The following is a 17,053-nucleotide window of genomic DNA, read 5'->3' on the forward strand; positions in this document are numbered from 1 at the left end:
GCTGGGGCTGGGAATGGGAGGGGCTCAGGGCTTGGGCAGAGGGTCGGTGCGGGGGGATGAGGGCTCTGGCTGGGACTGGGGATAAGGTGTTTGGGGTGCTGGAGGGGCTCAGGGCTCGGGCAGAGGGTTGAGGGTGCGGTGGGAGGTGAAAGCTCTGACTGGGGGTGTGGGCTCTGGGGTGGGGCAGGGCTGGGGATGAGTTTGGGGTACAGGCAGGTTGCTCCGGGACAGGGGCCAGAGAGGACGACTCCCCCCAGCCCTTTCTCTGCCGGCAGCAGCAAACTCTGGGGGAGGAGCCCCCCTTTCCTGCCCCCCCAGCAGCACACTCACCCCCACCACTGTCACTGCATGTGCTCCTAGGGCCCCTGTCAGGTCCAGGAATCTCCCTCGCCTCCCCCGTGGTGGGTGCCGGGGGGTGCTGCGTGTGCCTCCTCCCCTGCTGTTGCCCCTGACTGTAGCCTCACTGGGGGTGAGGGATGGGGCTGCCTCCTTGCCCAGCACAGGGCAGGAGCGGTGACTGCAGGCAGGGGGCCCCCTGTGCTGCTAGAGGGTCCCATTGGAAAATGAAAGGGTCTGAGGGGGAAGGGCAGGCTCAGAGTCAGTCTGCCCTGGCAGTGGAGGGTGCGGGGGCACTAGGACCCTGCGGCAGCAGTTGCTAAGGGAGGCAGCATGGAGCTGCTCTGCTCCAGGGCCAGGAAGGGGGGGGGGAGAGCAAGTCGGGGCCGGGGGACACTCAGGGGAGGCGCGGGGGGGGGGGGGGGGGAAGGCAGGTGGGGCAGGGGGAGATCACCCAGGTTATAAATATCTCCGTGCCAGCAGCTTTTTTTTTTCTCCACTGTTTTCTGCGCCCCTCAGCTTTGTGCCTTGTTAGGGCACTGGCCAGGTAGAAATCCTGAGCAGCTCACCGGGATGAGGGTGCAGCTGCCCCTGGCGCTGGAGTAGGGTAGAGAGAGGGAGGGGGAGATGCACCCTGCGGCTGGGATACACCGGGGGGAAGAGAATGAGGAGAGGCGCGGGCGCCCACACACCCACACACACAGTTCTCAAGGCACGCAGCTGCACCCAGAGTCAGGCACCCCACGCCCAATGCCTGAGACAAAGTGACAGAGCAGGGGGCACGGACACCGCGTGAGAACCAGGCACCGGGACTGAGATGCACACGGGAGAAAGACAGAGGGGCCGAGAGGAGACAGGCCCCCGCCCACACTGACTGAGAGCGGGACGCGGATACACACACACACATAGACCCGAAAGACACCGACACACTGAGATTGTGACAGACACACCTCAGGGATTGGCAGCCACACATTGAAAGAGGCTGATACACACATGGTGCCTGAGCGAGTTACACACAGGGTGGTCACACACACGGCGATCTCACACAGAGACAGGGTGTTCTTACACACACAGCCAGGGCCATCACACACACACAGAGAGAGAGAGAGAGAGTGATCACACACACGGCAATCACACACACACAGAGTGATCACACACGCACACAGGACAATTACACACACACGGCGATCACACAGGACAATCACACCACCGGGTGATCACATACACACAGCAATCTCTCTCTCACAGGGTGATCTCTCTCTCTCACACACACACACACACACTCACACACACACCGTGATCGTACACACCCCTCCAGTGACAGGGAGAACGCCAGGCTCCGCTCCGCGCCGAATCTGAGCTCAGCAGCAGCAAACCCACCCTGGGTCTGGTCCTTTTCTTTCTCTCTCTCTCTTTCTTTTTCCATTTGGTCAAACGGCACCTACCTTAGCCCTGAAAAAATGCCTGCCCGTGAAGCGAGGAGAGGGCGCCGGGTCTGTAAATAAGAAGTGAGTACTGGCACAATGGCTTGTGTTTCTAGATCAAAGTCTGTCTGAATGCTGCATGCTCCCTTGCTTTCCCAATGCCTCCTCGCAGGAGGGACCCAGGGCTGCTCAGTCCCTCTCTTCGCCCCTTTCCTTCCTGTGCCTCCATCCCGGATTTTGCAGGCTCGGTTAAACACCCGCCTGGCTTTTGTTTCTAACACTTCTCCTTTGTCTAAGGTGGGTGTAGCTCCTCCTGTCCGGGAGGGTCAGGCTGGGCTCCGGGCTCCCACCCGGACCATTTCTCCAGACAAACCCCGCTCTGCAAGGATGCCTTTTGCAAGCGCTTTAAATCCAGCGCATCTTTGCAAGCTGGCTGCTGGGGAGAGGAAAGGGGCCAGGGCCCAGCGTCCACGTTTTGCCCCTCTCGGGGGTGTGAAAATGTCCTTGTCGACTGCATTATCCCGTCTTCTGGCAAGGTGGATGGGTGTCAGCAGGGGGCTGGGGAAGTTGATGGGAGGGATGTGGAGCATCACTGGGTGGATCAGTTTAGGGTGCCTCACAGCCGTCCTGTTCTCCTTTGTTAGCTGCATTCAGCGGGCTGCAGGGGGAGTGTAGCAGGAGAACTGGGGGGGGGGGCAGGTCTGCCCTTCTTCATGGTGCTAGGATGCGTGCGTGTGTGTCTGTCTGCAAGTGTCGAAGCCAGGCAGAAAGAGGAGCAGTTTCCTAGTCTACAGCACAAGGCTTGGTGTAGCCGGAGGTGCCCCCAGGTTTGGGTTTGGACAGAGGGTCGTGATAATATAGTAGGAAAAATTCCGACTGGCAAGGGGAGCTGTGACTGAAAGGAAAATGTGATGGTGCTCCCCTCCGCCCCTTCCCCCATCACAAATCGTGTCAATCAGAGGAGAGAGCACAGCTTGAAGGAGCAGTTATTAAATCAGGTGTCCTTTCCAAATTTAGCCACACACATCGATTTTTGTCCAGGGGCATATCAATAGCTTCATACAGTGTTCCATGCCCACTGCACTTGAAGGGTATTTGCATTCTGGTCTCATGCTCCCGGTTAGTTAGAACCAGATTCTAGTTTTCTAGTAGCTGAACAGTAACTATATCACAGCTGTGCACCGAGGCACGAGCGGAGCTTTTTCATTTGGGGCTGCCTCTTCATCCTCTAACCCTCCCCCCCCCCCCCCGGGTTCAGGTCCAGTGTATTAATTTCCTAGGTCTGCCTTTCTTCTGACCTGTATTACACGATTATTTTCGAATGAGAGCTCCTCTAACCCTGTAGGTTAACCTCCAGCGGGTGCTCGAGAGAAGATCCTATCCCTGTGGAAAATGACACTCACTCCCTCCTCTGGGGGCATGCCCAGCTTCCAGAGACCTGGGAGAGAGACTTTTGAATCTACATTTAGAAGTAGGCTTTCCCCACAACAGCTGAAAGTGGTGTTGCAGCCATTCAAAATATATTAATAATTTTAAATATTGTATTGTTGTTGCAATCTTCCCTCAGGGGACCTTTAAGTGTACGTGATGTGGATTATTCTTATATAATTACTAGTGTAGTTACTTGTAATCACATGCATTATGGGGCTACTTGATAACACACGCAGGTGATCATTACTGCCCCAGTGGGTTTCTTGTAGCAGTAAACAATCAAATATCCTATAATAAGATGATTGACTTTTCCAACAGGCATGCGCATGTGTTCCTGGTATTTCCTAAAAGGGTTTAGCCAACACTTTCAAAGTGTTAGGATTAATAATGAATAATTTTTATAGTTACCTGTGTGGGGAATTTGGAAGTGAACTGCAAATATTCTAATGAGTGTCTGAATGCAGAGTTGAGGGTATGTAAGTCCTGTTTTCCTGATAGTTTTTTAATGCTGAACTAAAATGTAGTCTGAGAAGCATATTAGCAATGCCTAAGATTGTTCAAGATGTGCGGATGCTCTACAGAAAAATACCTTTTTATACTGATTCAAAGGAACACACGAAAATAGGGAAAATACTGCATGTTAGAACTACACTTGCAGAGTATTTATAGAGGACATATATATAGTAAACAATCCAAGTGTGTGTATGCATGTGTTCATATAAATAGCATATTATTAGTCCTAGCAGTTGCTGAAACCAGGCATTCTGTAGTAATATAACATGGTGTACAAGTAAAGTGCATTTATAATACAACTATCTATAAACTCTAGTTTGAATTAATAGGATCTTTGTAACCTTCTGACAAGAAGGGTGTACAGCTAAATACACCTCTGTCCAACGCTGTGGACGTTAACATTCTTTTTCTGTTTTATTAGTGGCGGCACCTGACTTGCTGGATCCCAAATCTGCCACTCAGAACTCCAAACCACGGTTATCATTTTCTACAAAACCCACAGTGCTCTCGTCACGAGAGGAATGTGATTCGGCTATTAATGTTATGAAATGGAAGACGGTCTCAACGATTTTTCTGGTAGTTGTTGTATATTTAATAATTGGAGCTACTGTCTTCAAAGCCCTGGAGCAGCCACATGAAACTTCCCAAAGAGCCACCATTGTGATTCAGAAGCAGACATTTGTATCTGAGCATTCCTGTGTGAATGCATCGGAGCTCGATGAACTAATTCAGGTAATTCATGCAAAAAAGTAACTTGTTCATATGTTTTAGAAGAACGTACTCTTATATAGCAATGGTTCTGTAATAAATGGGACACCGCTGTATCAGCATTTGAGCTGCAAATGTAGCAAGAAGGCTAACTTAAGACAGAAAAGTTGACAATAGCATTTTCAAATGCGGCTTCAGCTGAAAAGTCATTGCTAATTTTTTTATGTTCAGTGTGTATTTTAGACAGCTTTTAAATTGAATGCTCTTGTGCTAATTAAATGACTATTCATTAGCAATATGTATAATTTAATAGTTCACAAAGGAATGGGTGTATTGATTGAGCCTTACTTGCTTTGTCAATATTGGGAAAGCAGAGCCTGGCCAACCATTACCTTAAGAAAGTTCAAATCTATCATTACTTTAGCAAACAATTCTCTCTTTTAGCTGTACATTTCTTTTCACCGTTTTTTGTTTTAAAGACAGCAAAATAATATTAGCTAGCTATTTCCATTACAAATCTTGTGATTTTTTTATTTTTTTTTTCAACATTGAAAGGCTAAATCCTCAGCTGGTATAAATCAGCGTCACTCTGTTGAAGTCAGCTTATACCACCTGATGATCTGGTTCATCATATTCTCAGGTGTTTCAAATGGCACTGTGAACTCAGGAGTTGTACCTTATGACTGGAGAATTGCAAATTTAATACTTACATTCATAGGCGCCGACTTCCCCTCTTTCCCATGGGTGCTCCGGCTCTGCCCCCGCCCCCTGCCCCGCCCCCACTCCACCCCTTCCATGAGGCCCCACCCCTTCCCACCCCTTCCCCAAAGTCCCCACCCAACTCCACCCCCTCCCTGCCAATATTCCATCTCCTTCCCCAAATCCCCGCCCCGGCCCTGCCTCCTCCCCTGAGTGCGCCACGTTCCCGCTCCTCCCCCCACCCGAGCGTGCTAACGCTACCAAACAGCTGTTTGGAGGCGGCTGGGCAGGAAGCGCTGGTAGGTAGGCAGAGGAGCGGGGATGTGGCACACTCGGGGTGAGGGAGGAGGAGGTGGGGTGGGGGGGGAGGGGAGCTTGGCTACCAGTGGGTGCAGAGCACCCACTAATTTTTCCCCGTGGGTGCTCCAGCCCCCGAGCACCCACAGAGTCAATGCCTATGCTTACATTTAAGAAAGGAAAAAAAGTGATCTGGGAAAGTACAAGCCCATTAGTTTAGCCTCAACTGTATGCAAGGTCTTACAACAAATTTTGAAAGTAGTTAAAGACATAGAGGTAAAAAAGGCAATTGGGATAAATTACAACATGTTTTTACAAAAAGTAGATCACTGAGAAGATAACTGATTTTCTAGACAAAGGAAATGCATTAGATGTAATCTACCTGGATTTCAGTAAGGCATTTGATCCAGTTCCACAGGAGACAGTATTAGTTAAATTGGAGAAGATGGGGATTAATACAAGAATCAAAAGGTGGGTAAGGAACCGGGTAAAAGGAGACTACAACTGGTCATACTGAAAGGTGAACTGTCAGGCTGGAGGAGGTTACTAGTTGAGTTCCTCAGGAATCATTCTTGGAACCAATCTTCTTTAACATTTTCATTAATGACCTTGGCACAAAAAGTGGGAATGAGCTAGTAAAATTTGTGAATGACACAAAATTGGGATGTATTGCTAATACAGAGAGGACTGGAATGTCATACAAGAAAATTTGGATGACTTTTAAAATTAGAGTAATAGGAATGGGATGAAATGCAATAGTACAAAGTGCAAGGTCATGCACGTAGGGACTAACAGCTAGAATTTTTCTTATAAACTGGGGACATATCAGTTGGAAGCAACAGAAGAGGAGAAAGACAGGGATGACTATGTGCTGTCAATATGATGTAGCTGTAAAAAAGGCTAATGCAATTCTAGGCTGCATCAGGCGAGGTATTTCCAGTAGAGTTAGGGAAGTGTTAGTACTGTTATACAAGGCACTGATGAGACCACATCTGGAATACTGTGTGCAGTTTTGGTCTCCCATGTTTAAGAAAGATGAAATCAAACTAGAACAGGTGCAGAGAAGAGTTACTAGGATGATCAGAGGCCTGGAGAAGCTACCTTACAAGAAGAGACTTATAGAGCTTGGCTTGTGTAACCTAACCAAATGAAGGCCGAGGGGAGATCCAATTGCTCTCTATTAATAAATCAGAGGGATAAACACCAGGGAGGGAGAGCAGTTGTTTAAGTTAAGGGCAATATTGGCACAAGAACAAATGAGTATAAACTGGCCATCAATAAGTTTAGGCTTGAAATTAGATGAAGGTTTCTAACCATCAAAGTAGAGCCCTGCAGTGGGACTGGGATCCCATAGGACCCACTGCCATAATAGCGGGAGCGGGTAAAATGTTCTATTGTGGGTGGGATTGGATGGGCAAAAAAATCAGACTGTGGTATTTTGTGGGAAAACATTAAATCTCTCATCAGTTGGTCATAAATAGAATTTCAGCAGTGTAAAGCAAGTTTTTCTTTTTTATTAAATAAAGGTTTTAATACTTAAATTTAAGTGAGAGATTGAAAGAGATTAATGTCTCTTAACAGGAGTTAAAGTGGTTTTTTACATGGTTAAAGCAAGATTTGTTTTATTCTTTTAGTGGTAAAAATTGTGTCTGAATTCCATTTATATATATAACATATTAACCAATATTGGTGGGGTTTTTTTGTTTTGTTTGGTAGCATGGGGGAATCTGTCTCTCTTGTGGGATTTGCAGAATCTAAGGTTTTTGCAGATGGGAGTGGGATAAATAAAAAAGAAACAATGCAGGAGCAGGTGGGAGTGGATATTGCAGGGCAGGGTGGGAGCAGGATTAAAAAAGTAGTCCCAGATAGGGCTTTACATCAGATGAGTGAACTTTTGGAACATCTTTCCAAGGGGAGTAGTGGGGGCAAAAATCCTAACTTGTTTCAAGACTGAGCTTGATAAATTCATGGAGGAGATGGTATGATTCAATTGCCTACAGTGGCATATGGCCCATCCGGAACTGCTATTAGCAAATATCTCCAACAGCACTAGATGGGGAGGGCTATGAGTTACTAGGGAGAATTCTTTCCCAGGTGTCTAGCTGGTAGGTTTTTCCCACATGCTCAGGGCCTAACTGATCACCATATTTGGGCTTGGAAAGGAATTTTCCCCTGGATCAGATTGGTAGAGACCCTGGGTGGTGGTTGGTTTTTTTTTTGCCTTCCTCTGCAGCATGGGGCCTGGTTCATCTGCTGGTTCGAACTAGAATAAATGGTGGATTCTCTGTAACATGAAGTCTTTAAATCATGATTTAAAGACTTCAGTAATCCAGCCAAAGATTATGGGTTTATTAGAGGAGTGGGTGGGTGAGATTTTGTGACCTGTGATGTACTGGAGGTCAGATTAGATGATCATGATGGTCCCTTTTGGCTTTAAAGTCTATGAGACACTTGTTTTACTGCAAATTTTTAAGGCAGAGGTCTGATTTATCAAAGTTGTTTTTAAAGTATGTTATTTTTTTAAGTTAAGTCGGTAAAACATGGAAAGTTATTATAATTTACTGATTTTATTTTTTAGTCAAGTTGGGTTCCAAAAATGGTAACCTTTTAAAGTTATTGAAGCTATTCCTTTCTCCCTGCACCCTACAATTCTTTTTTACTTTAGAGCAAGCTCTTGTTGTGAAGTGTCTTGGTGCTGAATTGTCACTCATAGCTAGAGATAGTCCTTCCAGAACACAGCTGAGGTATGTTTGGCCTAAAAGTTGTGGGAAGATAATGCTATGCATCTTGTTAGGGTAAATGGAAGACTTCATACCCCACTGCTGTCAACCTGGCACCTTTGAGCAGATACTAAATTACTGAAGAAAATAATCTGGCTTTTCTGAGTATGTCTGATTCTTAATACAATTTTTATATAGCATTTCTTCAATTCTGATTAGTCTATGTGAATACAAAAATAATGAGTGTGATGAAGAAAAAGTAGTCACATCAGTGTGAATGATACGTTAGAAATCCTCTAAAGGATATATGTCTGAAAATAATGCACACTAGAGTATTAGTAGCTGTAATGGTTAGTAGTGTGTGAAGAAAATTACAGAACATACACATTACAATATTCTTTTTAGTCTTTAGTTTTACTTCAAACTACTGTATAGTGAAACACTGTAAACTTTTCATTTTGAATTTAGTGCTCTAGATAGTCACTCTGATTTGTCACTAGACAGACCTTGGACAGCTTATGATGCAAGGGTCTTCCAATCCAGATCAATTCTGACCTACATAATTTGGTTATTCTAGTTCTGGGACAGTCTTGAACATCAGAAGCTTCTAGTTGGGGTCAATCCTACTAAATTGTGAAGTGGTTTGGTGATATGAACATACCAGGAGGACTAGATTGAGAGCACAAATTCAGCCTAGAAAGGATTTGAACTTGTGTCTCCAGACACAATTCACTAGCCTATTAGTGTCAAGTATCAGAGGGGTAGCCGTGTTAGTCTGGATCTGTAGAAAGCGACAAAGAGTCCTGTAACACCTTATAGACAGATGTATTGGGGCATAAGCTTTCGTGGGTGAATACCCACTTCGTCAGATGCATGTAGTGGAAATTTCCAGAGGCAGGTATAAATATGCAGGCAAGAAACAGTCTAGATATAATGAGGTTAGTTCAATCAGGGAGGATGAGGCCCTCTTCTAGCAGTTGAGGTGTGAACACCAAGGGAGGAGAAACTGCTTTTGTAGTTGGCTAGCCATTCACAGTCTTTGTTTAATCCTGAGCTGATGGTGTCAAATTTGCAAACGAACTCAAGCTCAGCAGTTTCTCTTTGAAGTCTGGAACTTCAGGACCTTCACCCTCCCTTGGTGTTCCCACCTCAACTGCTAGAAGAGGGCCTCATCCTCCCTGATTGAACTAACCTCGTTATCTCTAGACTGGTTCTTGCCTGCATATTTATACCTGCCTCTGGAAATTTCCACTACATGCATCTGACGAAGTGGGTATTCACCCATGAAAGCTTATGCTCCAATACGTCTGTTAGTCTATAAGGTGCCACAGGACTCTGTCGCTTTCTAGCCTATTAGTGTCCATCTAGTTTCCCTTTTCCCTAATAAAAGCTTCTCTTTGCCATTTGACTTGTTATAATACACAAGTCTCTTGGCTTGCATGCACTCAGGCCAGGGTATCAGAAAATATCCAAAATACCCCACAGCAGTTCTTTTGTGGTAAAAAGACTGTGTTTTAATGCCAACTATTTAGCACCCACAATTTTCTTGGCTGGCTTTTGAATTCCTGGAAGACTGTCTTTTTACAGATTCATGGGAGGGTATGGATCACTCCAGGGTACTGAGTGTGAAATGTATTCCAGTTTTCTATATGCTTTGATATGAAGCACAAGAAAATGGACAGGTGTTACGTAGTTTAGAATATATAAAAGGCTAATGAAATGGGACACGCTCACCTTTTTGGTGAAACAGCTGCCTCAGAACAATGAACTGGCTCTTGCTAACAAATGGTGGGAGTGGGAGGAAGGGTCAGCCCAGTCCAGCGGTATCACTCCTGCTTGGGCAGAGAGATGGACTTAATGACTCTTTCCATCTCTAACTTCCATGATCCAGTGCTGCAAACCATCTTCAGTGGAAACCATGCCAGTTGTCTGCTCTGTATACTGTAATAAAAACCTGCCTGAGATGACGTACAGCAATGTGTGACCCTACATGCTTAATCAAGATGCATAACAATTTTTGAGATATTCCCTAAGTACTGAAGGCATAAAACATGCACAACCATAGGCATAATGGCTCTGTACTCAGTGGGGTCAGGGTTCAAACACTGGATGCCAACTTTCAGTGTCATTTTAGGCCAGTCTAATGTAAATCAACATTACAGGCAATATCACCTGGTTCACCATATGTTGTGCATGGCAAAAATCAAGTTGGCAGTGATGAGATATGTGCCTCTTCAAGGGGAGCTTGCCTTTATACTGCCTTTTATCATCCCTATAGAAAGAGGCACAAAAAAAGCCAGGCAGCAGTTCATTTTTTAGATTAAAACCTAGGGTTTCAAAGTTTCAGCTGAGAGGGTCTTTAAAAGGGACTCAGCCATTATCAGGAGAGAAAAAGATGGGTTTGCTGAAGTCAGGATGGAGAGCTCTAGAGATGCAAGATCTGCCTGGCTTATGTTTTGTTCAGCTTTTTAAAATCTTGTTTAGAGTTTGCAGACTACTAAACTGCATGAAGGGAATGTGGCCAGAGACTTTGCTGCTGTGTCGTTTTTTGGCTGAACAAAAGCTATGTAAATAACCTGAGAGGTGTTTTTGTTGTTGCTGTTGCTCAGTCTGAGCATCTTGCGTTGTATGGCAGGGCCAACTTAACAAAGAATTGCCATACAACAGGATTAAAGTGTAGATGTTCTTTAAAGTGTTGTGGGTGTTGCTAAAAGTATATGCCTGTGTGTATACTTATATGGGCCTGATTCTCATTTATACTAAGGATCCTTTACACCTTCCTTGGTATGTCTTTTTGCCACCCAGCTCTACGCTGGCAGAAGTTGGTGTAGACCCGGGAATACTCTGGCAACTGGTATACAAAGAACTACAGGAATCAGAGACAGAAAACATCTATTTAGATCTAGTGTGGGATTGTTCCTACAGTATACCTGCTGCTGAAAATTTGAAAATGTTTGAGGCAGTTTTCAAACTCAGTTGTACAGAGTACATTGCAAAGTACCTGGTAGAATCCTCTGCTGTACTTGTGCACACATGCTTAGTAACAGAGTTTTGAAGACATTCGGCAATACACATCTCTAATGATCAGTTATTTTTGGCCAATCCTCATGTGAAATTATAGTATCGTATATATCAGGACTCGGAGTTCTCAAACTGGGGGTCAGGACCCCTCAGGGGGTCGCGAGGTTACTACATGGGGGATTGCGAGCTGTCAGCCCCCACCCCAGACCCTGCTTTCCATCCAGCATTTATAATGGTGTTAAATATATTTAAAAGTGTTTTTAATTTATAAGGGGGGGTCTCACTCAGTGGCTTGCTATGTGAAAGGGGTCACCAGTACAAAAGTTTGAGAATCACTGATATATATACACACACACACACTTTTTTTGTGGCTGCTTTCATTAATATGTTGCATTCTTGCTCTACAAAGACATTTTAGTATATATTGGGTTGGTGATAGTACCCCTACAATAAATGCAAGTGCAGAAAGCCTGTCTGTGGGGAAAGGTGAGTCAGACTGAATTGTGTAGTCAACAACTTTCTAACATTTTCAGTATTCTTATTTTATACCCAATATTCTATACCCTATGGAATATATACCTCACAGAATATAAAAATGAGAATGTTCAACACACTTGTCTATTGGGGAAAAATGGATTGGCTTCCCAGCCCACAGGTTGCTTCCTTACTCTGGAGTTATTCCTAAGAGAGAATGAAGTCAGCACTGCAATGTATTTTGGGATGCCTGAGTAGAGTGAGAACTTGGCAATAAGAGCTCTACTTTGTCATCTCCTGCCAAAGAGTAAATTGATTAGAGGAATGAGAAGAACTTTTTATTTAAATGCTACCCAATTAAGTGCAGCTCAGCTTCTAAGGTAGGCCCTTATAAAATAAAAAACAACAACAAAATCTGTTCATATTCAACGGAAAAGTAATTTAACACATAAGCATTAAAATGTTGTAAATAAAAGAAATTTCATCCCTTGATTAAAATACCTTAGACTGGTGTGTCCCAACGAGTGGGGTGTGAGCCAAAGTGGATTGCCCAGGGCTGACTGCTGGGTTGCTTCATAGCAATGAGGAACAAACAATCTGTATGGATGCTAGGACCCAGCTAGAGTGAAAAAAGATGATATTTTGCTCATTCCTTCCTCCCTGTTGCATTCTGCCATCTCCTTTACCTCCTTATGCCTGAACAGAGCACAATGCTAACGTGTCTGCTGGAGCCTGTACAGACTGAAATAATATCACAGAGAAGCATGAACTGCTCCAGTCATCTCAGTATGTTAACGCTGAAACCTATAGATTACACTTTAACTAAATATACCTTAAGACTTAAAACTAAAGATGTCATTAATGTTAATGACTATATTTCACTGCTGATTCTTTTAACAGAAACATCTTACAAATGTGCTTATCCCGCATCATAAACTGGTGGGGAATGTAATATCAAAATAAACAACACAGGGGTCAAAGGCACTGATTGTACTATTCATTTTCCTATTTAATTCAGGAAAAACCTACTTTTAAAAATTTAAATGAAGATGCCACATAGTCTCCAGTCTGCTGCACCAAAGTGCCCCAGAAGTGAAGGACTCTGTCACAGAATTTTAAGGCCAGCTTGCTCCAAAGTATGCAGGTTCTTCCTGAAAACTGACTTCCTACAAAAAATATGTTCAGGTTTTTAGAAATATTTTGTGAACCACCTGGATGTATCTAACCTGAGTGACTATGACCCCATTCCCACAAGGTGATCTATATGGCGTTCCCCATGGGCTCAGAGATCCACCTCTGCAGATTAGCTTGCAAGGCTAGGGTCCCTGTCATCATATTTCCATAACCTATGTCTGTCTTCACCCTAACCCTTTGTTGGTTAAAATCTCGCTTGTCTATGCATTCACCATTTAGACTGTGAACTCCTTGAGGTAGGAACCTGTCTTCTATTTGTCTTCTGAGAAAAGTTTAGTATGTTTGTGGGTGTTATAAAAATAACTGGAGCTGCATTCCTTGTGCCTTAACTTTCATCACCAGAATGTCAGGATAACTGCTTCCTATGTGATTAATTTCCTCTCTAAAAATATTTCACACTTTAAAAACTTATTTTAGCTGTTTTTACGCTTCTTTGTAACTAGAATATATTTTACGTTACACTGCACCTCTCCTCTAATTGACTTTTTGTCCTATGCATAAAATGTTTCACATCTTGTCTCTTAGTCCCAGGAAACTAATGCTGTTGCATTTTCTGAAGGGTGTTCTTTAATTTTAGCCAAAGAGGCTCCTTCAGATGCAACCTCTCAGATTCAGTAGAAAACTATTATGCAGTTAAAATGATTAAGTAGGATTTCTTGTTTCTCTTCCAGGTATTAAAAAGGTTTAAAAGGTTCTTGCTGTGTCATTTCTGGAGATATCATAATATATAACTGACCTGAGACACAGGGTTTGTGTAGGTCCTGAAATATACTTTGTAAATCTGACATTTATAAGCTTGATTTATTAAAATTAGATCAGTTTTTATGTATTTCTTTTAACCGCAAAATTAAGGGCACCATTTCTGTGGGATATTCTATTTTGCACAGCTACCATGCAGGCAATTTTCTTTTTCCAGGGGATTTAAAGTGGGTGGTTGTTAACATTTATAGCCCCACACCACACAAAACAACACAGCATGCTCTGGCTAGTTCCCAGCTTGCAAGCAGCAGGTGTTAGGCTTGAAAACTTTGAAGGACCTTGCCTATAAAAAACTGATGCTGCAGGATATTCTTTTGGCGATTGAAACTGCAATTGCATCAGCTTTTTTATATACAAGGCCATTCTGGAGCACTTGAGAATTGAGGATCATAAGGAAGTGCAAATATCAAGGGTACATATACCTTCTTTACTGAGTGTTGGGAACAATTTGAGGTGTCTCATTTAAGCCCAGGTACTGGACTTTGTGCCTCCACCGCCATGCATGCCCCTGCCACTCAAAGCACTTAGCTCATTCTTAACTGTAACTACACCTCTACCCCTATATAATGCGACCCGATATAACACGAATTCGGATATAACGCGGTAAAGCAGCGCTCCGGGGGGGTGGGGCTGCACACTCTGGTGGATCAAAGCAAGTTCGATATAACGTGGTTTCACCTATAACGCAGTAAGATTTTTTGGCCTCCGAGAACAGCATTATATCGAGGTAGAGGTGTATATGAGTTGTCCCACCTTGTTGAATTGTGGCCTATTTCTATTTTTCTCCTCTTGTTTCCCCACCTTCTTGTGTTCCCTAATTTCCATCCAGGTGCCTCTCCCTTTCCTAGATCCTGTCTACTCCATTCTTGCTAAAAATAAATGTCCAGATGCTATTATCTGCTTCATTCCATAGTCAAGCATGCCATCTTTGCCTGTATCCCTGATGTACAACACCATAGTGTAGAGGAATCTACATTATAAGCAGGGTTTGGACTTGATCTGCTGTAAAAGATCCCTGTCAATAGTCCGGTCCAGTCCCTATTTCTGAATGGACACCAGTCTGTTCTGAGGGGATCCATCTTCTGAATCTAACATGCTGCTAAACTCCCTGCATCTAGGCAGTGCCTCATGACTATTCCTAGTATTGGGTCCCTTGTTTATGTACTGCCAGGAAACACAAGCTACTTTTGATTGCTGAGAAATCAGTGGGAACAAAACAGTATGTATTCTCTATTTAATCAGAAAGATATTTTAAGATGGTTTCACTTTTATCTCTGGATAGATAGTCAAGGAGATAACTACTCAGCTGGACTAGTGCAGTGCTAGAATAGAGCTGTATTGTTTATAGTTGAAACAATACCAGTTTGTTTCTGATGAGTACTCATGGTTATATACTACATTGTTTCATAAAAGCATAGAGTAGACAAATGCAAATATTCACTGCTTGCACTCAGTACAACTTACTCCATTTTTGCCTTACTGAAGACACTGCTCAGTTGGAACTCTGGAACTAGGACAGTTGTCTTGTATTTGTACAGGGGGAACTTGCTGCTTTAAAAGGCTGAAACTTTGTCTCTAGTTTTAGCTGTAAATTCACACCGTTGTGTATGGGAGCCTATCAGGCAAACCAAAGACAGCCTCTAGATACAGATTCCTATACGATCCCAATGTGTTGCAGTATGAAAAGGACAAATTAATGACTATGCAATGTATTTGCAAGAAAAAAGTTTCTAAAATTACTGTATAAAGGGAATTCAGAGGAACCTGTTCCCTATCACCCATGTCTGTAGAGAAGATGGGGAGAAACCCATGATGCTGCTGCCTTACATGAACTGGGGGAACCTTAAGCTGTTCCTGCCCCAGTGCAAGTTCGTAGAGGCCAACAATCTTCAAGCAATTTCCCAGCAGGATCTTGTTCATATGGCTTCAGATTATCCGTGGAATGAGCTATTTAGCCAGAAGGGAGGTCACTCACAAAGACCTGGCTGCTAGAAACTGGGTCATTGATGATGCACTTTAGGTTAAGATTACAGACAATGTGCTATCCCAAGACCTATTCCCCATGGATTATCATTGTCTGGGAGATAATGAAAACAGGCCAATGTGGTAGATGGCTCTTGAAAGCTTGGTTAACAATGAAATTTCCAGTGCTAGTGATGTGTGGGGATTTGGAGTAACACTGTGGGAGCTGATGACTTTGGGGCAGATTCTGTATGTGTATATTGACCCTTTTGAGATGGCTGCATAGCTAAAGGATGGATACAGAGTTGATACTGAATTTAAAAGGGGATTCAAAGTTGACAGTGTTTTGTTTTTGGCACTGCTCTTATTTCAAGCAGAAAAGCTACAGATTGAGTTTTCAGGTAAAAGTTCAAAATGTTCCTCAGTGACTTAGGACACTAAGTGCCAATTTCAAAAGTGATATAGGCACTTAGGGACTCAGCAACTCCCATAGGCTGCTAAAGTGGTTATATTGCTTTTGAAAATGCGTGTTAGGGTCCTAAGTCACTTAGACACTTTGGAAAGTTCAATTCTCTTTACTGCCAAGGAATAGAACACAATGTAACCACGAAAAAAAGAATTAAAGAACAGAAAATTGTGAACAAACTATTCTGAATACTATTAATGTATTTATTATTATTATTTATTATTATTATTGTATATTATGGTAGCACATAGAAGCCTTCAACCAGTCTCATTTTGCTAGGCACTGCACACAGACATAATAAACAGAGAGTCCCTGGCTCAGTGAGTTTACAATCTAGCTGCACCATATGAGGAGACAATAACACAGGTGGATAAACAAATAAATTGAGGGAGGATAAGGTAACCAGAGAAACAATCCTAACTAGCTCAATAAGTGAAAGTGTCAGCACACCAATTGCCTAGCTATTGTTGAGTGGTTTATAGGTAGTGCAGTAGAGGTGAATTTTAAGTCAGAATTTGAATTATGGTAACACACACAAAATAATTTAGTCTACTAAGCCGGTCACATTTTACAATGTATTTTACAGTAGTAAAGTTAAGTCCGGGAACCTCCCTGTTAAAATCTTGTAAACCATCTCAAGAGGCTGAATGGAATAAATTTGAGTCAGTGATGATAAAAGTACAGATTATACAGAATTTCCATGATTCTAACTTTTTCAGGCTAAAGGAAAGTGATACAGCACCACTAGAGATACACAGACTTAATTACACCACGGGATAAGTAGGGCTGCGCCAATGAAGGACAAAGTTGACAGGAAAAAAAAATTGTAAGTAAAGATGGCAGTGTCATGCCAAACTTGTGACAAATGAAATGGCTGTGCTTTTACTGTTATTACAGCAAGGCAGCAGTCAAGGGGAAAAGCAGAAGATTGACAAATAAAATGGAAACCAGAAACAAAGATAAATAGGCACTGGCAATAAATATCTTGCTATTTGTACATTAAGGGTGAAATTCTGGCCCCAGTGAAATCAATGGGAGTTTTATACTAG

The 17,053-nt window shown here is 43.3% G+C and overlaps 1 protein-coding gene and 1 pseudogene across 1 annotated transcript in view; both read left to right on the forward strand.

Annotated features, from left to right (window-relative positions):
• The first annotated feature begins 3,152 nt into the window (after positions 1-3,152).
• The window catches only part of KCNK2 (potassium two pore domain channel subfamily K member 2), a 127,813-nt gene continuing 113,912 nt past the window's right edge, over positions 3,153-17,053 (forward strand). The window contains exons 1-2 of the mRNA XM_065401332.1: positions 3,153-3,231; positions 4,126-4,436. Coding sequence (XP_065257404.1) covers positions 3,153-3,231; positions 4,126-4,436 — 390 coding nt within the window. The remainder of the gene's footprint in view (positions 3,232-4,125; positions 4,437-17,053) is intronic.
• On the forward strand, positions 8,998-15,971 carry LOC135875650 (tyrosine-protein kinase RYK-like; annotated as a pseudogene).

Source organism: Emys orbicularis, chromosome 3, assembly GCF_028017835.1.
Source record: "Emys orbicularis isolate rEmyOrb1 chromosome 3, rEmyOrb1.hap1, whole genome shotgun sequence".
Lineage (NCBI taxonomy): Eukaryota > Metazoa > Chordata > Testudines > Emydidae > Emys > Emys orbicularis.